The sequence below is a fragment of the Vanellus vanellus genome (genome assembly GCF_965231255.1).
Source record: "Vanellus vanellus genome assembly, chromosome: 27".
Lineage (NCBI taxonomy): Eukaryota > Metazoa > Chordata > Aves > Charadriiformes > Charadriidae > Vanellus > Vanellus vanellus.
The window spans coordinates 3,523,535-3,548,922 of record NC_138932.1 but is presented as its reverse complement, the minus strand read 5'-3'; the positions used below and the strand labels follow the sequence as shown (position 1 = coordinate 3,548,922).

The window sequence follows — 25,388 nt, the reverse complement described above, 5'->3', positions numbered from 1 at the left end:
ATGGGTGGAGATGGGCTCTAAAATCATCATCTGTCTGCCTCCTTGAGTTCTTAAGAAGCATTCTTACTCGAAAGTTAAAGCTTCAGTAGCTTTTCTAAACTGTATAAGAGTATACGACAGATTATTTTTATTATTATTATTTTGTGCGGGTCTTAGTAGATCTTGGTTTTAAAGACAGAATTATAGCAACTTCTTTTTGGACTTTAGTTACATTTGATTGCTACAGGCAGTCAACAGTCATCTAAAAAGCACTTAGTGTTTGAGTGATAATAAACAGTAAAATAATTTGAGTTGTAATTTACAAAAAGAAGCAGCGTGGTTTTAGTTGTTTTCAAAAGTTTAAACTGTCCTTGAGGATACAAAAAGCAGTTTAAACACTTGGTGCAAGAGACAGGCTTATTGATATAAATTATAATGCTGTTGTCACAAGAGAAAAATGGAAACAGCACATATGGTTACTGAATTACAGTTATTTTTAAACAAGTATTGTTGTCAAATGGATTGTTGACTTTTTTTTTTTTAATTAATTTGTGCTGCCCTTAGCAAGCGGTTGACTTTTGCCATTGTGGACACATATCTTCCACTTCAGTGAAGTCATGTGTTTCATCTCGCAGCTTTCAAAAAGAAAGAAAAAATCTGATATGCAGACTTAACGTGATTATTCTGTTAAAGCAAAATCTGTATTTGTCCCTAATTTTCTGTATCTCACGGCATTACCTGTTGTGCAGCGTGGCTCATGTGATGTGTACGGCTGTCCTAGCACTCGGGTGTTTTTGGCGTAACCAAAGGCATTGTTTGCACATTATGTCAGGAGTTAAAGGTGAAATACTACTGGTTTACTATGTCCCTTACCTTATATTTACTAGGTGGGTATAAATAACAGAGTTTCTTGTTCAGAAGAGTCCATTGAAAGGCATTAGATGTAGAGACATACCACTTGTGAAGTTCCTGAATCACAAATTTAGAGGCTGGGAGAATATTTCAGCAGAATTACCATTGCATACGTTGGGGTTTTTTATGCTTTTCCCTAGGCAATCAGCGTTGGCTAATGTTGGGACTAACAGCCTTAGGCTAAATGAACCTGTTGTCTGATCAAATACGGGTTTTGTTATGCAGTGTTTAGCAATTTCATATTAATTTGCACGTGAATAGTGAAACAACAGAATTATCAGGCAAGTCAAAATTCAGTCTTGTGTTTCCAGACTTTTCAGTTAAGGTATGATATCCAGAAGAAGTAAGGTTAAGATACCAGAAGAAACATTTTATCTGCTTACAAAGTTTTCCTCCAGCTGGAGCATACTTGCAGAGGATCATTGTGTCTGCCCTCTTCATGTCTTCCTACAAAATAAGTGTCCTGCTGTCATTTGCTCTCCCAACACTTGGCCTGTACTGTCTTTGCTACAAACGCTTGGGTAGAATATTCTTCTTGACAAGACAGGTACTCTGTTATTTTATAGCTGTCAAAACCACATGTAACAGATTCTATTCATGAAATATTCTATGTCACCTCATATAACGCAAACAGTAACTTTATTTCTGACCAGTGTCTCCATCTCTAACCATTTAAAAAATACTCACATAGGTAATCCAAGGTCCTTGAACTTCTGTTTCAATGTCCTTGTTGCTGCTTAGGCTATGTGATGTGGAGAAATATAGTGGAGTTTTTATGACACATTTTATTTTCTTTATGAGAAAGAACTTTTGAGTGTGGTAGCTGTCTTCCATAGCAGAAGAAAGATGACAAGAATATGAGAAGGGGGTGTGGGAGGCCATGGAGTTACTAGGAATACTCTGGGATTTCAGACATTCAGCTGAAATTTTTTAATGTCCCCTGGAGCTGAAGCAACACAAAGAACCAAAAGGCAGATACCTTCCAAATATAAAATTACTATATGTTTTCATCAACAAAAGAATTAGCAGAAATGAAGATGATGTAGTAAATTGGACAGAGGAAAAAAAAAATCTCATTTAATATTGCTAAGAGGGCAGGGGGGAAACGTGTGTAGGAGCTGGCAGTAGAAGTAAACCCTTGGTATTTTTTCTCAGGAAAAGCAGGGCATCAGAAGTATAGAAATCTTAGCAGATGATGGGCAAAAAGGGCTTTGGATATGTCAACAGGGGAATAAGAATGGATAATAGGTATTAAAACTGTATATGGCATTAGAAAAATCATTAATGAACACCGTTTAGTTCTAGGTAGCACATGTCAAAATGGCTGTTGAAATGCTTCCTAGTTAATCTTTTTGGGGAAGAACAATTACAGGAGGGATTTGAGATCTACAGAATCTACTGGATGAGAGACTGGAAGTTTGATGTGTTTTGCTTCCTAGGGAGATGGTTAGGACGTGTCTTGATCATCATTTGTAAGGCTGTGTAGAGATTTGATACTAGATGGTTCTCAATCGAGGAAAATTTATGTTAGCCTAAGATCCCATGGATGAAAGTTGTTGCAAAATGTGGATTAGGTCTTGGAATAGAGTCCCCAAGGAAATGGCAGTTTCTTTCATCAAACGAAAAAGTCTTTAAATAAAAATATGTTGATGTTGCTTTGGAAAGAGCTGCTGTGGGTCTGCACAATGTGAGCAGTGGGATAGGAACTGCTGAGCTGAGTTCTTGCCCTGGTGTAGAGTGCCGTGCTGCTCAATTATAGCGGTACTTTCTAGTCGTAGAAGTCACGAAGCAGTGTGGTTAAATGACAGTGTGCAAGCTTAGAAAATACTCAATTGCGGCACGGGCAGTCAGGCTCCACTGCTTTAATTTCACACGAACCTTATTGAGGGCAAGAAATGGATATAGTGCTTTCCTTATAAAGGTGTTTGCAGGGGAAACATGCAAAGGTCTCTTTCTGGGATCAGTCTCGTCGGAGCAGATACTTAGCAAGTCCGTAGTCTATTTTTCTGACCTGAAGAAGCCTATCATATAACTCAAAACAAGACTTGCAAATTAACAGAACAAATGTGGAAAGCAAAGGCACAGATATGTACCCTCTACCACACAGGTAAATATGATAGATTTAGGTCTTGAAAGTACCAGATCATTGGGAGTTTTCAGGGTAAATTCATGCAAGCTTTTATAGCTGCCTCTGAACTATGGCTGTCATCGTTTGGCTGCTCATTTGCATTGACATCCACAAGGAGATTTTAAGGCACAGCCTGCAAAAAGAACGGTAAAGATCCTGTAGACTGGCGCAAGCGGGGCGTACGGAGTGTGAAGTATAGCACAGGAAAGCAATGGTGTTACTTAAGTAAAAGGGGAAAAAATAGAAGAGAACACCCATAATGGTTGTCACTGGTGAAACAGAAGGCGCTGAGGGACAGGAGTGAGTGAAGAGTCGAGGTACAGTTATGCAGACCTTGAAGACAACGACAGGAAGCTTGAACTTGATGAGGTAGGGAAGAAGAAGCATTCTTGGGATTCAAAGAGATGAGATCTAATCAGTTCACGGTTATGAAAATGATCAAATTGGCAGACACATTTTCGGTGAATTAGAGTGGGGTAATTGGAGAGTCAGAGAGAAGATTACAGTGATCGAGGCAAAATGATGATTAGGTCCAGGATTAGCATTTTTGTTGTCTGTGTGGAGAGGAATTAATGGATAAATAAAATGACCTGCTATGTGTTTATGAGAGCCATCAATTTTGTGACTTTGTTTCTACGATAGTTACTGATTCTGTGTTATCACAGAGTAGGATTTTAACACAGTTCTTTAAATCTCAATGTGCACTTTGTCTTGGTCTTGCCGTTTCTAATATGAGTGTAATTACTTACTTAAAGTCGTGCTATTAAGTAAATATGGAGCCAAATACAGCAGTATAGATGGTGCTGTTTCAGTTTCATTTGGCTTCAGGATTTAAGCTTATTAATTAATTTTATTTGTCAGAAAATGACTGAAGTGTTGCAGCTGTTCTGGACCATAGTCGCTAGAGAAGGAAAAATCTGCGTGAACATAGATTTGAGAATTGCATGATGGCCTATAGGATTCTCTCCTTTTCCTGAACTTGAATAATAAAAATTCATGCATTAGCTTAGAATTATTTTACCGCTGGCCAGTTTTCCTTCCTGCGCCGACATGTTTGGAAAAGCCCATTTTTGGTGACATGATGTAACCTAATGGACTGAACATTGGGCCTTGAACGAGGAGCTGTCACTGACTTGCTCTCTAGCCCCCTGTGTCTCACTCCTCTACCCATTTTTTCTCTAGTTGTAAAATGGAGATTTTACCTAATTACCTCTGGTTTTATGAGTAATAATAGTGGGTTTGATTTTTCAGGATGTTCTCAGTTGAAAAGTCATAACTGCAGGTAGAAATCCCTTTTAATAATGTGCACAGAACATGTGAAAATAAGTTTGTTTTCTCTGAGAACGTAGCCAACGAAGCCTACCTTGCTAACGATTTGCTTTTTGTGTTCTCAGCAGTGTTTCTTCTGTCCCCGCTAATCCTGGCATCTGTCTTCCAACCTGTGTCCACTGCAGTTGCCTCAGTCCTCTTCCAGTATCGCCTTTCACATTCCTTATCTTTCCTCCCTTTTATGCAATGCTGGTGTTTACTGAGCCACCTCCAAATACCACCTCCTCACTGCTGGTTTTCTAATTATTGTCTGCACAAGAGGCATGTGGTTTTGGGACCTGCCATGTGCTGATGGGCTCGAGAATGCATGTGCTGACCTGCCAGGAGGCCAAATGTCATAGATAATTGCTAAGCTCATTGAAACCTTTTTGAGACCATTGAAACTCATTTTGAAGTTCACTGAAACCATTGAAATATTTTCATAGCATTCCTTACAATTCAGCCTTAATAACTGTATAGAAGGTAAGAACAGAAAATCATTCTGGTTTCATTCCTGTGATGCTCTTTTCAGTACACCGATATTTTTTCAGAACTCTTTCTGGTATACTTTATTTTCAGTAAGTGATTAAGGTATTTAAATGATGAAAGTATTTAGAATGCCCCTAAAACAAATATCTCCACCTGGATTGTTGTGTTTTGGCTCCTGGAACTTGAGAAAGGAGAACTTTCAGTGTGCCGTGTCCCCGGGGTGGATGGGCCTCTCTGGACCATGGGCTGCCGCAGCAGTGTCAGAGAGACCTGATGCTGTTTCAGTGCACCACCAGGATTGTGTATAGCCTTGTGGCTGTCACATCTCACTGGGAGGTCCTGTTCATCCTGTGCGCGGAGCCCCCTTGAGGGCTGCTGATTTTCAAGTCCCCAGTTCTGCAAAACATTGCTTGTGTCCTGTCTCTTACGCCAGACTCCAAGTATCTAACTAAACTGAAATGCCTGTTTAGCTTCTCCTTTGTCACTGTGATTTGTCCTCTTTGGTAGTTATCGACACAGCATATTTGTGTCTTCTGCAGATTCTTTCTATGATTATGTTGGTTTGCACGGATAAAACTATAACGGGGTGCACAGGTACTGGTTGTTCTTTGGCGGCGGGGGCAAGAGCAGCTTCCAGCTCTGTGGTGGTCCATGTGCCAGCGCACTACACGAGCAGCTGGCCAGGGATCTGAAACCCCTGCGTTAGCAAGTGCATTCAAATCTACTTTTGCTTTAGTTGAGATGAAGAAGTTTCCTCTAATATCTTATGATAAATGGGTTAATTATATAACACATATAATATAGATTATAATATAGATTATATATGTAAAAAACATACATATAGTAACATAACAGTGTCTCCGATGATAGAAGTGTGGACTTTTCTGTTTGCATGCTCCAGGAAGTACAAATTAGTGTGGGAGGGTATTTAGCGGGGTTGCTTGGTGGGGTGTTTTTCTCTTCTCCCATACTTCTTCCTGAATTATGGAAAGTCCTTAACTAATAAGCAGATTTTGTGGCATGTTTGTAAACCAATGCATACTTGAGTTAAGCTCAACTTTCCTAGTGGCTCAGATGATTAAAATTGGATTGTCTCTGGGTTCTGGATGCTTTATCGTAGGTTTCATTAGCTGCATCATTCCTCACATGCAACTGTTTCAGTAGGTCCAGGCTACGAGTGTCAATACTAGGAGTAGCTGGGCTCTCGTTTTAAATAAAAAAAAAAAATAAAAATTTGATGATCAATATTAAAAGCCTTAACCACCATTTGAAGTGTCCTGTGGATTAATTGGAAATTATATTATAATATTCACATATTTCTGATTTTCACTTATCATTTAAAAGTGATTTTACAGATAAATTGTATTTTTGTAGTACGTTATAGGAAGGGTTGGCATTTTGACACATCAGCTGCATATTTGTGCTTGTCTGAAATATGATTGTCTGCTTTCTAGTGGTTTTTAATATTAATTTAATTTCTGCTAGAAAATCAAAGTTTACTTCTGTTTGTCTTTTCCTTCTGCAGAGTAAAAGATGCTGGCTGCCAGTAGTAGAACAGACCTTCTGTGGAACATATCTCTGTGAATCTTCCCTAAAATTACCGGAAGGCATATATTTCGCCTGTGATGGACCCTCGGAATACTGCTATGTTAGGCTTGGGTTCTGATTCTGAAGGGTTTTCTGGGAAAAGCCCCTCTGTGGTAAACATTGGCACGTTGGTGGGAAAAGGAGAAGGGGAGCTAGAAAGTTGCACCAAGGAAGACGACGACAGTAAGAAGAAAAATCGGGAGGGGAACAGTGCTGAGAATGGGAAGAACGAGGCTCTGACTGATGCCCAGCAACAGTTTTCAGTGAAAGAAACAAACTTTTCAGAGGGAAACTTGAAACTGAAGATTGGTCTTCAAGCAAAGCGAACGAAAAAGCCTCCCAAGAACCTTGAGAATTATGTGTGCCGGCCTGCTATAAAAACCAGCATCAAGCAACCAAGAAGGGCACCGAAGAGTGGGAAGATGACAGATGAGAAGAACGAGCACTGTCCTTCAAAACAAGTGAGTAGCGTGTTTATGTAGCATCTTGCAAGTCACAGTAAATTTAACTGTATTTAAACGTTTCTGGCATCTCTGCATGATCATGTTCTACTAACTGTTTTTCCATATAACCTCTGATATTGAAGATTCTGAAGTTATAAATGGTTTGATTTAATTTCCATCGACAGGAAAAATGCTTTTGCTCTTTCACAGCTTGCCAGTGTTGGTTTTTTAACAGTAGCGAAAGATGATTCCCATGTTAACTTGAAGTGAACATAATAGGTATGTTTCTGAAAAGCAATAATGTCATTTTTAGTCTCTTGTATAGAAGAAAGTGGTGGGTCTTGTCTCTCTTTAAATTGGGCTGTGAGTTTGCTGTGCTTGTCTCTAGTATTTGGGTTTTATATTTTTTCTTACCTGTTAGAACCATTGGTTTTGCTGTGCGTTTTAACTGACGCTCTGCGATGAAAGTATCAAGCAGTGTCTGAAAAGTAGAAAATACTTTTCCAGATGTGTTAGAAAACAGTCTGATGATAAACTGCATATAAATGCGGTGGCTTGAGAGATGTGCCAGGTATTTTCCCAATGTAAGGAGATAGCCCTGCCTTGAGGATGTCTTGTTTTTATGATCTGCATGATGTAACAAGTAGGAGCAGCAATAACAGATAGGGAAAACAGGATAAATGGCAAGAATTATAAATGTAGTTGCATGGAGTCTAAATTTTAGAAGTGTTTTGTTACAGCATGCTCTTTTTTCCAATATACGTAGAAGTGTTGCTGACTAATAGAATGTTAGAATATACCCTCCATGCTGTCTCCTTTCGGTATGTGCCTACTGTTTTAAAGCTGAACTTTTTCCCTACGCTCCTGTTTTTGCTGCATCTATCTGTGTTCCCCTATGAGCGCATATTTGTCTCTCCCAGTTTCCTTGCATGTTCTTCCGTAGCCTCCTTCAACTTTGTGACGCCTGGTGATTCAGCAGGGGAAGACAGCGAGTCCCTGGAAGTTAGAGCCCTTCCTTCACAGGGGTTGTCTGTTCGTGGGGCTCCTGTTTCAAAGGTTCTCAAGGCGAAAGGTTTTTCATTTCTGTAGCCTGTGTCCTGTTCATAAATCTACCTGCATAAATCTGTCCTGGCATATCTCATGAGGAAGAGCCTAGCCAAAGGGAAGGAAAATTCCTATATCTTGGTCTGAGATGATGTCTGTCTGACATAGCCAAACCTTTTTCTTTGCCCCGGCATACCCAGACTTCAGTTTTTGTTGAGGAGGAGGATCTTCAAAGAGAAATAAAAAATTACGCCCCGAAAGAAAAAGTGTGCTATATGTTACGCGTAATGACTAAAATTACTTTTTCCAGACTTTACTGTGGAACCGTGTTGGTTTTTTTTTTCCCCCATTCTAAACAGGTGTTTCACTCAGCCTATCAAACAAGAAATTCTCAACTGTACATTACGGAACATAGAAGTTTGGTCTATGGCCTCTATTTTACATTCTTCCATTTCAGGACAAGTCTATTGTTTCTATTGACTTCTCTAACTTCATCTTCAGAAAAATTTGAAGAGTAGATCACAATTTGTCATTATACTGATGAATTTCTTTTTTTCTTTTTTAACAAGACTATATAGTGATGAGTTGAGTATTGGGCCAATCTGGAATATCCAGTCACTGATCTCTATGTCCAACTTGAGGTGGTTTTTGCAACTGAAAATCTCTTACTAGCAAAGAGACTCATTACATATGGAAACTTCCGCATTGCATCAAGAGATTGTGCCCTGGGAATTCTTACTAGGGAGAATAATTAATATTTAAACTCAGATGATGGCAGCATAGATTGTTCATCCTTGACATCTTTGTTGATATGCTAGGTTTTTCTTCAAGAGATCCATCATATTTCAATTGGAAATTAGAAAGCTGGGAAACAGGTATTACTAGTATTATTAAATATTATTGATATTATATATGGTACCATTGATGCCATATCACTTTTTTTAATTCCAGCTTTTCTAAGTGGAGTTACTCCTGCTCCTTTTCTGGTGAACAACCTAAACGCTTAGTGTAGAGAAGAACAGATTTGTTGCATTAAATTTGCATTACTTAAAATAGTTTCAAATCCCTGACTAATGCTAATTCACTTTAGATACTCTGCTCTCTCTCAGATTGTACTGAAATGGTTTTCAAGTTGTTTAACTCTGTATGTTCCCTGCTGCCATTGTGGCGCTTTGGATTGTTAGAAATGATGGTTTACAGCATCCCACTGATTTCTAGCAAGTGTGATTAAAAAGTGTCTTTCTAGAAACAAATGACAAACATGGTTTAAAACCATTGCATGTTTTGAATATAATACCCGAGGGACTTTTTTTTCTTACTGCAGTGAAATAAAGCAAATTTTAGCACTGCAAATTACATTTCAGAAAATGAAAGTGATCCCTTAGTCTTTCCTTTTGATGGAGAGGAGAGGAAATAAAGCAAATATATGACCAATTTGGAGCAAGATGCGGCAATACTTTGCGCTGTGAAACTGAGCTCTCTATACTTTTAAAGGAGGAATAGAGAATTTGAATGAGAATTTAGCACTTGCAGTATACTCCGTTAAGCACTAAGAAAGAGAAGGTAGTGGAAATCTTCTCCTGGGAATATCAGTGTAGAAATTAAAATAGTAGGAAAATACTTTGCGCTCCCATCTATGACAGTTATGCTTCTTTCTCAAGCTCAGTGCTTTTCAGGACTCTGAAAACCTGGGGAGTGTCTTCAGTTATGTTAATAGAGGGTTTACCTCCATTCGGCAAGGTGAGTGAGTAGGTGAGGTTGGTAACTAGTGTATTTGCCATTTGTCCTCCAGAAATGCATAGACAAAAAAGTTAATAGTCTTCTGAAGAGCAAATCATAGAACAGAAAAGAGACCCAGAAAGGGCTAAGATTCCCAGGTGTTAAGAGAAACAAATTTAGAAGTTCCTGTAATAGCAAGAGTATTAGATTTGGTTTTTGATACTGAATATGAAAGTTGTATTTCTTTCTTCCAGAAAAGTGTCCTGCGACAGACAGACATTGCTGTGACCTTTGCTAAGCCTGAAAACCTGAGCCTTAGACATAAATATAAATTTTGCTTGTTAGTTTTGGCACAAGAGGCATATGAATGGTTTACCGGTGCTTGCAAGGTAAATGTAGCCAATGGCATAGCAAAGTTGCAGCACTAAAGTTCTAGAAAATAGGAAGATGAGAAGTGATAGTAACAGCCTGCTGTAATTCTAAAATAGTCATGGTAAAACAGTGAAGCAAGTTGGAACATGCCCTTTTGCTCCATCTCCTTCTTTCTTTGCAAAACTGCTGAGTGCAGGATTCTCTCGTTCTTTCTATTGCCCTGGGTTATGTGGGGAAGCTCTACAGGAGAGTTTGCTGATGAAATCACAGCCACTAACTGAAAAATTTCAAGCAAAAAAATTTACAAACCTGAAGAAGTGGGTTTCTTTTTGAGTAGCTGAAGAATATCTTCTGCAGGATCCGAGAGACAAGTTTTTGTCTTGGACTGATTACACAAAGTCCTTTTTTTCCTGGTAGTTAGGTAAAACTTGGTTTTAGAAAAGACTAAAAAGTCTTGGTGGTGAAAAATTAACAGCAGACTCACTTCACTCGTTATTTGGGGAACTTCATATATTGATGCCACAACTACACAAACAATTTCCATGGTTCTTCAGAATGCCCATTTGAATTGTAGCCTGTGCATTGGCCAGAAGTACAGCAGCTAAAATAATAACAGGTAAATCTGTGTGTGTGTGTGTGTATGTACATATAAAAATCCTTATTGCTTGCTGGTAGTTCTCAAGAGAATTAAGAAATGAAATTTCTATTAACACGCTGTTTTCTTTTAACTATTTCAGCTTTTGGAAGCTGAGACTATCTTGCATTTCCTAATTTGGTTCTAGTGTGAGAAGTGTGAATTTTACACCAGACTTGATAGGAGATAGCCCTGTTCTTGTGAAAGATTATCTACTGTTAAACTTTTTGCAAATAAATACTAATAATAACAACAGTAAATAATAATCTAGTAAGAATAGACCCTGAGATCGTGCTGTAGTGTAACAATGAATGCCTTTTTGAGAAGCAAAGCCAATTTTTTGCTGTTGGTGCCTGTGATGATTCTGGAATGGTTGATATAACCTGTTAATAGCTTATATCAAAATAACCTGGAATTTTTATTCCTCAAATTAACAGTATGTCCACATAGGAGATTTAAAATTTTAAATTCGGCTCCGTGTAAAATTAATAATGAGAACAACGATTTCATGAAAACTTACCTGTTTTATGTAATTGCTTTGAGTGATTCTTTTATTGGACAGAGTTTTACGCCAGAGCTAGAGATTGCAGAGGAATAAATCTTTTAGTTTTAAAGCACAAAAATGTTTTTTAATGTAATGTAACGTAGACCTTTCTAACAGCTTTGTGCCTAGATGAAGCCTACCATCTGAAAGCCAGAGTAATGTAGAGTAGGTCTAGAACTTTTTACTGAAAATGTGCATAATCCAAGAAAAAACTGTTTTCGAGAGTCATGTGGCATTGTAAGTGTGCGTTGCAACATAGAGGCATGAATGGAGAAGCTTGAGGTATGTGCTTGCTTGCAGACGCATTAGGTGAGTTAGATGGATGAAACACCTAGGGGGGGTTAGAGGGGATTAGGGGGGTTTTGTTGGGTTTTTTTTGTTTTCTGAGAGTGATTTGTCAGTAGTCCTCACGAAACTGCATTAAAATCCGAGTTTACACTTTCTCTGATATAAAACTGTGCATTTGTTCAAGTCAAACAGTGAAGTGGGGCGCTCTGCTGCCTGGAACCACAAGAGAAAAATCGAAATGCTGAGTGCGCTGCACGTAAGGCCAGCTTCCAGCTCCGGGAGTGAAAGGCAAACCAGAGACTAGATACTCATTCGCAGAGCTGCGCCTGAACGTGGCCACACCAACCGCTGAAGCTTTGAAGTGCTGGACGCGTTGCAAGCACTCTGTAACGTGTGCTGGACTTCAGCGCTCTCCTTCCCATCTGATGGAGGGATTGTTCGTGCAATAGAAGTTATTTCAGGAAAGCGTGCCACCTTTTTTTTGTCTCCAGTGTAGTAGGACATATCATGGCTGCTCCCCGCCTCCCAGCTGTGGGTTTTGTGAGTATGAAGGTGGCGAAGTTGGGGGGAAGTTCCTGAAATGTGACGCTCCAGCATAATTTACATAAGATTGCAGCTGCCACAGAAAAGCTGGGCTAAGTGCCAAGCTATTCTCCATAGACCACGGTCTCTTTTACACCACAGCTTTAAAACCAGTAACGGATATGACTGGTGGGTTTTGTTCTACTACGGCAGCAGGTTTGGAGACATCCGACCCCAAGTGATGCTCGTAGACACCCTCCCCCAAAAGGAGAACTTTGATCAGTGACATATCACTGTTCTTGCGAAATCTCATTTACGTTCTGGACACATATTTGGGCTGGTAGGGCAGTCATCGGGACAGTTAGTGGAATGTAGCTCCTGGTACATCGAGGGGTTTAGTGTGGACCTAGTAAAGAAACAGGCAGTGATGAAGGCTTGTCTGAGATACGAGGTGACCTGTTTTCACTAGTTTTTCGATAACTTTCTTAAAAATACTTCCAGTTGGTGTGTACAACTGCTTATGCTATGGCGGGTGCTGGTAGGCTTGCACTGATCCTGGCTTAAGCTGAGTGATTTACCCGATTTCCTCAGTATGTGAGCAGTGTATTCAAATTCTTTTCTTCCATTGTTGCCTTCCATACAGAAAATGTCCTTGTTTTTCCTGAAGTTCATGGTTGTGCACTACTTGAGTTTAATTTTTATTATCTGTTTGCAATAGTCTTATTCTTCCTGTGCTGTACTTCTTAGTGATAGCAGTGCCTCCCACTCGCTTTAACAGAAAATTTTAAATTTTTGATAATAAATAATTGCAAGAAGGAATTCTGACTCTATGCTCCATGGGTTTTTTTAAAAATGTTTTTGCAGCTACTGCAGCAGCCAGAGTAGTGAAACCTTCTCTGAAGAAGGTTAGATATTTTGATCAAGATGTCTCTATTAACTGTTATCGCCTGTAATTTTTTGCTTAAAAAAATTCACAGCACTATCCCCCCCACGCCCCCAGGCTGAATGTTTCTATTAATCATACTAATTATTAAGTGGGTTTATGGGGGGGGAAGAAAATAATTTCCCATATAAAAATTTTGGGTTTAAAAATGCTGAAAAAATTTCAGACTTTTTTGACTTCTTGTCTGTAATCGCAATAGACATTTCTTGTTTTGTTTTTCAAGTTCTTTGAAATAATTTTCAGTGTGCTTGGAAAATTCACTTGCCCCAGATGAGAAAGAAACTTTCCAGGGAAAATGCCTTCAGCTTTCAAAGAATCCTTGTTTGATGCTAAAGTTGTGTTTTCAAAATCCTGGCATCTTAATTAGATCAAAGCTAGTATTTGGAAAGGTTTTCTTCTTATTTATGTATTTATTTATTTAAATATCTAATAAAATAATAAAAAAAATAAAAATAATAAAAATTTAAATATCTAATAAAACTTCCAAGCTCTTTGTTTCGAAACAGAGGTGAATAGGAAAAAGTGGAGCCTGACAAGAGGCGTTCGATACCCAGAAATGGTAGAGTATGAGAACAGACGCTACCTAGTAGGGTAGCAGACTATACAGGAGAAATAGAAGAAAGAGGGAAGAGAGTGTATGCACAGGTAGCTTAACAAATACAGGAATGAAGAGTTGAATTCCCAAGTCAATATTTAGGTGAATTTTTCGAATACGTCTAAGCCCACTGAACAAAGATTAAAATTCTGTTCCAAAGTTCTTTTCAAAATTTAAGACCGCAGAAAAGAGGATGTAACTCTATGAAGGCTTTCAGTCACGTTGATCAGAAAGACTGCTTTAATCCCGTGTGGTTAATGTCTCTAGCACGCACAGTCTATGCCAGCTATGTCCAAGAGCATCAGCAGACGCGTTTGGATTCCAGGTTTGGAGTCATGCTGACTCGGTAGTTTCCACGTAAGCGCCAGGCCTGTATGGGGGCAGAAACACACCTCTTGCTCCATCCGTGTGGAAAGGCAGCAGCTCAGGATTTGGAGTGCACTGCAGAGGCTCTGACAGCTCAGGCAGCACATTACCCGAGCAACTACTTCCCATCTCTGGGAAACTGTCAGACCGAATCCAGCTTGTGGTCCTCTGTTTAAGCCATGGTGGTGTAGCTTACTGACCAAATACTTCATTCATGATCAGCACAAAAATTTGCTGCTTATCAAATGATTTCAAAGGAATCCAGGCTATATCTTTCTTCAGCATAATTAGATATTGGCCAACCGTAGTTACAGATTTGTAAAACGTCATTAATCCAATGCTGACTGTAATCAAGTACAGTAATTACCATGCAATTGTCTTACTGATTTTTATTGCAGAGGGTATGAATATCATATATCATAGAATGGTTAGAGTTGGAAGGGACCATAAAGACCATCCAGTGCCACCCCCTGCCCTGGGCAGGGCCACCTCCCCCCAGCCCAGGTTGCTCCCAGCCCCGTCCAACCCGGCCTTGAACCCCTCCAGGGATGGGGCAGCCACAGCTTCTTGGGGCACCCTGCCCCAGGGGCTCACCGCCCGCACAGCCAACAATTTCTTCCCAATATCTCATCTCAATGTCCCCTCTGTCGGTGTCAAACCGTTCCCCCTCGCCCCATGGCTCCCCTCCCTGACCCAGAGTCCCCCCCCAGCTCTCCTGGAGCCCCTTTAGGCACTGGAAGGGGCTCTGAGGTCTCCGCGGAGCCTTCTCTTCTCCAGGCTGAACCCCCCCACCTCTCCCAGCCTGTCCTCCCAGCAGAGGGGCTCCAGCCCTCCCAGCACCTCCGGGGCCTCTTCTGGCCCCGCTCTGACAGCTCCGTGTCCTTCTGCTGTGGGGACCCCCCGAGCTGGAGGCAGCACTGCGGGGGGGTCTCCCCAGAGCAGAGCAGAGCGCAGCAGAGGGGCACAATCCCCTCCTCGCCCTGCTGGCCACGCTGCTGGGGATGCAGCCCGGGATGCCGGGGGCTCGCTGGGCTGCCGGTGCATATTGCTGGCTGATGTGCATCTACCACCACCCCCAAGTCCTTCTCCTCAGGGCTGCTCTCCATCTGTTCTCTGCCTAGTGTGGATTTCTGCTTGGGAATGCCCCAACCCACCTGCAGGACCCTGCACTTGGCCTTGCTGAACCTCATGAGGTTTGCACAGCCTCACTTCTTGAGCCTATTAAGGCTGGTTGCAGTACTCCAAGTTGGGTCTTGCAAGAGTGGAATAGATGTGAAATTGGTGCCTTTCACTCTTTATTTCATGTTTGAGACAGTAGATCCCAGAAGGTTTTCAAATCGTGTATATGTAATTATCTCATAAGGGATCAGAGTCTTCCATTCTCAGCCCCTGCTTGGAGTGAATGTATCCTGTGCGTTTCAGAGATGTGTTGGGCACTGTATGTGAAGAAGAATATGCTTCTAAAATAAAAGATTAATTTATTGAGCTGTTCCTAATGGAATTTATTGAGGTAATGGGTATTGCAATATATTTTTTTTTTCACCTCTACAGAATAAATTTCAAATTTGGTTAAGTAGAACTGAAAATAACTTTTCAAGTTTAATTTGCTCCCTGTGTGTTGTGTGTGTTTTCCCGCTACCCCATACAAACAACAGAATAATTTGAGTTATTTTACTACTATCAGCAGTCTGCTGTGGGGAGAAGCTGTTCCTACAGCGGTTGAGGGTATCATGGGAGAAGACTGAGAAGCACTGGCAGAGCTGGGCATGGGCAGGTTTAGACCATGCCTGTCCTTGCAGTGCGTTGCTCAGCTGCTGCTCAGTAGCAAGTGAGGTCTTCAAGTGCTGTCACACTATAAATCGTTAGTCCAACACATTATTAACGTTTTCTTTTAAAAAACATCAACAGTATTTTAGGAGAATGGTTATAATTGGGGGACAGATTAAATGGTTTACATCTGGCTGGGAGTGAGTTTAGGTTTCCTTAACATCAGAAAAACCTTAACGTGTCCACTGAAATGTATTTGCTTTAAAATGAATAGGATCATGAAGCGAGTGGTTATATGGTTACCCTGTTACCAAATGCAGGTATTAATCATCTCAACACGAAAAGATACTGTGTTACTTAGAGTCTTTGTGCTCTGTTCCTAAAGATTATTTTCTTTATTAACTTCTAGGACCCTTCAAAGTCGTACAAGAAAGCTGGAGAAGTTGCAACAGTTGAATTACATGTGGAAGAAGGTATACAAGTAGAAACAAATCCTTTATCTAAGAAAGTTTCCCCATTGCACTCTGAAATGACAGATTATATAAAGTCATCTCCTCCAACTCTTATCAGTAGCCATAATTCTGACTTTAAGGATAGAACACAAATTAACGGAGCAACAACTGTAACAGAAAAATTGGCTCAACTTATTGCAACTTGTCCTCCTTCAAAGTCTTCCAAAACAAAGCAGAAGAAGCCCAGCAATGGAACTGCATCTGGTTTGGTTAAAGACTCTGGGAAGAAGCTACCAGGAACCATAAATGCAAGCGGGTTAGTTAATAAAGATTTGGTAAAGAAATTGCCAGGATCTGGTATCGCTGTTGGATTGGTTAGCAAGGACTCAGGGAAGAAGCCATTAGGGATTGGTAGTGCAGCCATATTGGTTAACAAAGACTCTGGGAAGAAGCCACAAGGGATTGGCCCGTTAATTGGATTGGTTAACAAGGACTCTGGGAAGAGGCCACCAGGGATCAGCACTCCGACTAGGTTAGTTAACAGTGACTCTGGAAAGAAGCAGCCAGTGACCAGCTCTGCAGTTGGGTTGATCAGCAAAGATGTTGGGAGGAAACTTCCAGGTATTGGCACTCCAACTGGATTGACTAATAAGGAGTCTGTCAAGAAGCCAGTAGGGATTGGCACTCCAGCAGGATTGATTAACAAGGATGCTGGGAAGAAGTTATTGGGAATAAATGGTCCTGCAGGATTGGTTAACAAGGATTCTGGGAGGAAGATGCCAGGGACTGGCAGTACGACAGTTCTGACTAACAAAGACTCTGGACGGAAGACACCAGCGATTGGCAGCCCAATGGGACCAGTTAGCAAGGACTCTGGGAGGAAGATGCCAGGGATTAGCAGCCCAGTGGGATTGGTTAGCAAGGACACTGGAAAGAAGCCAACAGGAATCGGCAGTCCAGTTGGTTTGGTTAACAAGGACTCTGGAACTCTGAAAGCAGACTCTCTTATGCCTGCCTCCGAGCCCTTTAAGCTTCCTTGCAATTCAAACCTCAGTAGCCTTGAAAACCATGAGACTACAGATTTACTGAAGGAAAATACTGCTAGCAAAACATTTGAGAAGCATATTATGAGACAGAATAAAGAAAGTATCCTGGAAAAATTTTCAATTCGGAAAGAAATTGCTGATGTAGGCAAAGAGATGTTTAATGAAGGAATCTGCGTTCCACAGGATGCTTACTCAACCAGTGAAAAAGGGATTTATGAAACATCGAAGCATGAAAAACAGCCTCCAGTATATTGCACTTCACCAGACTTCAGAACAGGAGGTGCTTCAGACGTATCGACAGCAAAGTCCCCGTTTAGTGCAGTAGGAGAAGGAAATCTCCCATCGCCTTCACCCACAGTGTCTGTTACCACCTTAAACAGGAGCCTCTCAACGACGTCTTCACAGTTAGCATCTAACTCGTTGCATTTAAGTTCCACAGCAGAGCTCTTAGAAGGTATGTCGGATCAGATTGGCAAAACGCAGTTTTCTTCTGACAGTACACTTCTGAATATAAACAGAACGTTGAACCATACTCTGAGCACCGATTTTAAAGGTGCTGATAAAGATTTAAATGATTCAAAAGCTACTTACGTAGAAACTTCAAGAACTAGTCCTTCTACAGGGAAAAAGCCCATTTTGGCAGCTGAAACAAGCATCCATGCTACTGTCACCCCTTCAGTAGTTAGTTTTACAAGCTTGTTTAGTAGCAAGCAGTTCCTCAAGATTGGTGCAATAGCTGCATCGGATAAATCCTGCCAAGGAGCAAAAAATCTGAGCGCTACTCAGCAATCAAAACCTTTAAAGAAAAGAAAAGGAAGGAAACCACGATGGACTAAAGTGGTGTCAAGAAGCACATGTCGACCTCCAAAGGGTCTAGAACTAGAAAGGTCGGAGCTTTTTAAAAACATTTCATACAGTGCACTGTCAAGCAGTAATTTGGAGCAGGCCAAATTCTTGAAAAACATAGGATCATCTTCATTTGTGGAGCATGAATTTGTTAAACATCAGTTGCCAAAACTCAATGAAGCTAGTGGACAGTCTCTTGGACTGTTAGCTGAGACTGACAAGCAAACTCCAAAGTTCTACAGTACTCACAAACAACCCTCTAGTTTGTGTATGTCAGATGATTTCTTACCTGACATGTATAAACCCAAAAGAGGAAGACCTAAATCCAAGGAGATGCCAGAGCTCGAAGGTCCCCCCAAAAGAACTCTAAAGATCCCAGCATCAAAAGTCTTTTCAGTGCAGTCAAAAGAAGAGCAAGAACCTCCAATTTTGCAGCCTGAAGTAGAAATTCCCTCCCTAAAACAGAGCTTATCAGGACAACCTTTTCCTAAAAAGCGAGGGAGACCTAAAAGACAGATCAGGTCATCCATTAAAATGAAGCCACCTATTCTTTCTGTGGCACCTTTTGTTGGGACAGATAACTCGAGCAAGATAGAGTCTGAAAGCGATCAACATCGAAGTGGGGATTTTTTTGAGAGAAAGGACCAGCTCCGAGGGCCAGAAGAAGTCCAAAAACCCACTGTTTGTAGCATGACTGATTTGGAAGTAGACTCAGACAGAAAAGTTGCCAAGAGAAATAATGGACAGTTAATGAAAACAATTATTCGAAAAATAAATAAGATGAAAACTCTGAAGCGCAAGAAACTTTTGAATCAGATTCTGTCCAGTACAGTGGAACCAAATAACAAAGGGAAAGTGCAATCTAAACTCCACAATACAGTGTCAACTCTTGCTGCCACATTTGGTTCAAAATTAGGCCAGCAAATAAATGTCAGCAAGAAAGGAACGATTTATATAGGAAAAAGGAGAGGAAGGAAACCTAAAGCTGTCCTGAATGGTATTTTAACAAGCAGTTCTGCCAGTTTGACGGTTCTTGAGAAGTCTGCTCAACAAGCTCCTGGTACGTCACTAGGACAAGTACTTCCCCATTTGCTGCCTTCAACAGCTAATAATTCCGAGATTCTTCCATCTCCAGTTTGCTCCCAGTCATCTGCAGTGAGTGGGGGACAGAGCCCTGTCAGCAGCGATGCAGGATTTATCGAGCCCAGCTCAGTGCCGTATTTACACATACACTCCAGGCAAGGAAGTGTTGTTCAGACACTCGCGATGAAGAAAGCTGCAAAGGGAAGGAGGAGATTATCTCCACCTACATTGTTGCCAAACTCTCCTTCTCACTTGAGTGAGCTGACATCGCTGAAAGAAGCCACTCCTTCCCCAGTAAGCGAGTCTCACAGCGATGAGACGATTCCCAGCGACAGTGGAATAGGAACAGATAATAACAGTACTTCAGATCGAGCGGAGAAGTTTTGCGGGCAAAAGAAGAAAAGGCATTCGTTTGATCATGTTTCCCTTATTCCACCCGAAACTTCCACCGTTTTAAGTAATCTAAAAGAAAAGCATAAACACAAATGTAAGCGCCGCAGTCACGATTACCTTAGCTATGACAAAATGAAGAGGCAGAAGCGAAAAAGGAAAAAGAAGTATCCTCAACTTCGAGGTAGGCAGGACCCAGATTTCCTCGCCGAATTAGAAGAATTAATAAGTCGATTAAGTGAAATTAGAATAACCCACAGAAGTCACCATTTTATACCCCGAGATTTACTGCCTACCATTTTTAGGATAAATTTCAACAGTTTCTACACCCATCCTACTTTTCCTTTAGATCCTTTGCACTACATTAGAAAACCCGATTTAAAGAAGAAGAGAGGCAGGCCTCCAAAGATGCGGGAGGCTATGGCAGAAATGCCTTTTATGCATAGTCTCAGCTTTCCTCTCTCCAGTACCGGGTTCTATCCCTCTTACGGCATGCCTTATTCTCCTTCTCCCCTTGCAGCTGCTCCCATAGGCTTAGGTTATTATGGAAGGTACCCTCCAACTCTTTATCCTCCTCCACCTTCTCCTTCTTTTACTACCCCCCTGCCACCACCTTCCTACATGCATACAGGCCATTTGCTTCTCAATCCCACCAAATATCACAAGAAGAAGCACAAACTCTTGCGCCAAGAGGCTTTCCTCACAACAAGTAGGACTCCGCTCTTGTCAATGAGCACGTACCCCAGTGTTCCACCTGAAATGGCTTATGGCTGGATGCTGGAACATAAGCATAGACATCGCCATAAACACAGAGAACATCGTTCTTCTGAACAACCGCAGGTTTCCATGGACACTATAACGGCTAATAGCTCTTCTAGAACAGTTCTGGAGTCCTTGAAGCGCTACCGGTTTGGGAAGGAGGCTGTTGGCGAGAGGTACAAACATAAAGAGAAACACAGATGTCACATGTCTTGTCCACACCTGTCCCCTTCAAAGGGTTTGCTAAGCAGAGATGAACAGTGGGTCAGGAGAGAGCCTTCGGAGTCTAATTCGTTAGCACTGGGATTGCAGACACCGCTACAGATAGACTGTTCAGAAAATTCCCCAGGTCTGTCTCTGGGGGGATTTACTCCAAGCTCTGAGCCGGCCAGCAACGACGAACACACCAATCTTTTCACAAGTGCAATAGGCAGCTGCAGAGTCACAAACTCTACCAGCACCAACGGACGTAAAAAATTAACTGACAGCCCTGGACTCTTCAGTGCACAAGACCCCCCGCTAAATCGGCCTCTCAGAAAGGAACCCTTGCCTTCTCTTGAAAAGGCACTACCACCGCTGGCAGGTAAGGCAGCTCTAATTGTGCGTGCTTTCCTATGAGTCTTGCTATTTTATCTTGCACCAAACGTGCGCTAGAAAAGGAGGGCAAGCGTAGCTTTGGCTTTGTAGGAATCTTTCTGTGTTGACTTTCAGTGCTACTCTGGAGCAATCCGGAGCGTCTCGGTTCTGTTAAAACACCGGTCTGGGCAGCATTTGGTACAGACTAACCGAGTGTCTCCTCCAGAGCTGCTTGTGGGGTTGTGTAAGTACCGCTTCCCACCAGATTTTTCTCGCTTTGTTCGAGCAGCGTATGAAGTTACACTAAGGGTGCTTTCTCACGAAAAGGTCGTTTGCTTTTTCCTTACAATTTTAACTTTCTGGTTAAAAATTCTCATGATTTTTGGTGTTTTAAAAGCCGTGTTTCTGTTTGTTTTGAAGTTTGGTTGATTTGGTTTAGAGTAGCCCTTGGTGCTACTGTTGTGAATAACACCGCCGTTTAAGAAAATGTTTCCTTTTTCTTTTGTAACTCCATTTTAGTTATTTTGATAAGCTCTTGATCCTTGACTGGAGGCCTCTAGCAGTAACTCAGAACAGTTGCTAGATGATGCTGGGAATGCCTGAGACCAAACCTTGTACTGGCTGCTTTCTTCGTAGTTGGGAAGCTCTTCCTTAGCCTCCAGCAAAACCGAAACAGAGCTAGCTGAGACTGCATAACCAGAAAACGGCAACGACGCTGTCGGAGGATTGCTTTTTAAGGCAAAGACCTCCACTCTGAGACTGTGAGCTTTGTCATTTGCTTTGTCAGTATTAAGGAAAAAAAATAAAATCTCATGTGAAATTTAGGACTTGAAGAGACTATATTATGCCGGGCTTTCCCTACTGGCCAAAGCGTCACTTTGTGCTGTACTATATTATTACAGATGTTTGTGGGAATAATTTTCACATTTTCTCCACTTCTGTCATAATTGCCCCGGGCGCATAGGAGACCACGTAACAAAGATAACCTGCAGAAGACAGAAGGGTGACCTGTGTTCTTACTTGCTCCTTCTGATGTGTAAGGGAAGTCTGATAGCTTCTCCTCCCTCCCCCAATACTTGCCTACACTCTCCCTTGAAATTTCAGTCATTTGTCCAAAGCCACTTGTGACCAACGTTTCCCAGACCAAGAGCCAAGCGAGCAACCAGCTACGAGTAATGAATAATACCTCCTCACGTTCCTTACTCTCGTCTGCCTCCTTTTCTTGTGATACTCCCGTTCTGGTGCCTCCTGCCCACCTCCCTTATCTGACTACCTGTGTACGGAAGGGGTTTTTTCTGCTTTATTTTCACACTTGGGGAGTTTTATGCTCTGCTGCCTTATTTTAAGGGCAGTTGGAGGTGGCTGGATTCTTATAGAAGTTCCTATTGCTTCATACTATTGCATATTACTAAAACTACTCAGGGCCAGGGGGAGTCAGGAGAAAGCAGTAAAGCCATGAGATTGCTTCTCCTGCAGCGATGGAAAGAAGAATTCAAAGCGCTGGGTCACCAAAAGGGTTAAATTTGGCTCCGAGGAGTGAAGAATTGGTTGTGGTAGCTCGTACAGTTCTGGGAATTTCCTGAGGATTTCCATTTCAGTGAATGATCTGACTTGGGTTTTTATGAGGAACAACCTAATTAAGGGAAAAAAGCAGAGATGTTTTAAGCTGAAACCTGAAGGCTCTGAATAACTCTCCCTCTTACCGTACGGTTGACTGGTTCCTCGGGTGCCCTGTCCACGTTCAGCAGCTGTATCTCCTGCCACGGAAACAGCTGGGTTTATTGTGAGCCTGGCTTTCAGCTCAGCGTTCCTCTTACTCACAAGGAGCTCCTAATGCCCCACATCACGCGCATGTGGTATATCAGAAAACTTAAAACTGTGGCCAGTAAAAAGCCCCAGTAAAGTTAAAAGGCTGGCTTGTGGTTTTTTTTTTTTTTTTAGATCAGGGTCAAGTTGCACGTTGTGTTTTGTTGTGTTTTGCTTTTAACTATAGTGAAGGATTGTGACTCTGAAATTATTACGGTGAAAGACTTCGATGGTTCCGTGCACTTCAGAACATACCACAGATGGAGAAAAAAAACCTGTGGTGCATCAAAGATTGTTTCTTTATTAAACCAGATGCAATTTAGGGACCCGGTGGAGAGAACAGTGAATGAGAGCAGTTAAAGCGAGTCGTCAGAGACCAGCATTGGGGAATGCTGTCGAAAGTTGTTCTGTGTGATCCATAGGGGATACTCATGATATTTTACGTCAAAGTATTCTGTATGGAAAATACGCTTCCTTTCCATAGGTTTTTGAATGTAAACCTTGACAGGTTAAGTGACAGGTTCTTGCTATGATATTACCTGATGCTAGCTATTTTCAGAGATTGCATGTGTCCAGGTTGTGTTAGGAACGTGCATGTTTTGGCAAAGAGGACCCCAGAGAAGGTCGGTATTTCACAGAAGATGAAGATCGGCGTTTACGTGCTGCAGGCTGGTGGTTAATACGGACAGCGCCTACACGCAGTGAGGCCAGTGAAGGTCGCAAAGCTCTGAAGTTTTGTCTTTAAGATTTTGTAGGACGCTGATACCTGTGCATCCGAAGTTCCCAGTGGTCTTTAGTAAACTTCTGCAGCTTCACCCCACGAGCTATTTCAGACAACTGATGGCTTATCATAAACTGCTCTCGGTGTGCAGCTCACAATTCCTGGAAGGAAATGAAGAAATGAAAAAATCAGCCGTTTGGTGGGAATTGGTGCAGTTAAAAAGTCTTTACTGCCTACGTGGAATCATGGAACGATTAGAGTTGGAAGGGACCTTAAAGCTCACCCAGTTCCGCCCCCCCCAACCCAGGTTGCTCCAAGCCCCATCCAACCCAGCCTTGAACACCTCCAGGGATGGGGTGTCCCTCCTGCCTTCCATCTGGAAATCAGCGGACGGGTTTGGGGCACACAGTCGTGGGCGGCGCTGGCTCCTTCCTGGGCAGCCAGACAGGGCCACGCTGCATTGCGATGGCGCCCGGCCATCCCGCGCTTGCCTCCCGCTCACCAACAGCTTTGCCATCCAAGCAGGCCTCCAAATTCCTCACTCTGGTTCCCCCCCCCCATTATAACTTACAGCCTATTCCTGAGCTTATTCCTGCTTTTTGTTCTCTGAGGTCCCAGGGTATTTGTGTTAATCAGTGCTTTATGAAATCAATGTGCAATTTTGTAGTTTCTTAGTAGAAAAATTCATCCTGGAATAGAAAAAAAACAAACAAACAAACAGTTGACTGCTCTTTCTGATATTGAGCAACCGTGCGTGGTCTCCCTGCGCAGCTCCACCGCAGCTTCCTTTTCGCCCGCGTGTGGCAGGAGCCAGCGGCACAGAAGCCCTCGTCAGGAGCCCACCAGCACCATCTCTGCATCGGCATGCTGTGCAGGCAAACCAGAAAATCTTCGCCAGGAATATGATTCCCAACTGCCCGGCAGCCTTGTGATTGATGAGAACTAATGAAAAAGTAAACTATCCTCTGCCTTGTCAAGAACTTAGAATATTTGGAATATTGTTTATTTCTTCTATCGCTTGAGCCTATCTCAGACGTTACACCACGTGATAAAAAAAAGAAGATCCAAACTTTGAGGTGAGACAGGATCTCAAATGAGATTTTCCTGAAGATTTCTGGTAAATCGTTTTGGTGCATTCCAGGATTCTCCCATCGTCTTATCCTTTAGGATCTCTATTCAGGCATTGAAGCAAACGGTCATTTGCAAGGTGCTAATTTGTGGCTTTGGTTTAGAGCATGACTTCAGTGGCCCACTCTCTCGTTTCTTTGGAGCCTGTTAGTAAGGCAAGAGATCAGAACTCAACGTGCGGCACTAAGCTAATTTATCACCAATGATATTTTGAAGGGAAAAAATGAAAGTCTGTTTTTAAGTATGCATTCTAGATTTTATCTTCCAGATATTCTCATTACACTCTGCCATATGCATTTGTGCCTCCTTAGGTTTTTATACTAAGATCTGAATTTTTAATATCTCAGCATTTTCATAATTGCAATATGCAGCTTTTTCTGTGACATTTTAACAAATCCTACAACCTTTGCTTTCAAGAGTAATTGGGATTCTCTAAAAGTTTAAGTTTTAGGGAAATAAAACAAGTTACACTAAGAAAATATGTATATGTAAGAAAGAAAGCCGAAATAGGTCTTTCCTCATGTTATCAGCAAAGACGCCATTACCAGTTTTGTCCCTTAACCTTTCAATAGTCATGAGATTTCTATAGCTTTCTAAAAACTGTTTTTAACTTAAGTAGTGGTAGTTGTGATTGCCACTGCCTGACGGCATCTTGGAGTGATAAGCCAGTATCTAATGATTTAGCGAGTAATAGCAAGTCCTGCACATGCAGAACATACAGTGAAACATGTTTTGCAGGTGCCTGAAATCCAATAATGCATTATACTTGTTTGTGTGTAGCTAATAATCTCTCTCATTTATTTAGACCCTGGGGTTTTTACGTATTTGCCATGGCTGACCAAAGCAGATTTTTTTTTTTTTTGTGACAGGATCTTAAAAACGAAAAGTTAACATGGCAAGAGACAAAAGAGAAGTGCTTTTTCATAAGATTTTTTTCTTCT

General features: G+C 41.6%; 1 protein-coding gene across 2 annotated transcripts in view; it reads left to right on the top strand.

Moving 5' to 3' along the window:
* The window catches only part of ASH1L (ASH1 like histone lysine methyltransferase), a 66,831-nt gene that overhangs the window by 1,810 nt on the left and 39,633 nt on the right, over window positions 1-25,388 (top strand). Inside the window, exons 2-3 of one of the 2 annotated variants that reach the window (XM_082495911.1) lie at window positions 6,342-6,864; window positions 16,050-20,799. In XM_082495911.1, the coding sequence (XP_082352037.1) occupies window positions 6,442-6,864; window positions 16,050-20,799 (5,173 nt within the window). In that variant the 5' untranslated portion in view covers window positions 6,342-6,441. Of the gene's footprint in view, window positions 1-6,341; window positions 6,865-16,049; window positions 20,800-25,388 lie in introns of those variants that run through there. The other variant, XM_082495912.1, reaches the window with a different exon arrangement.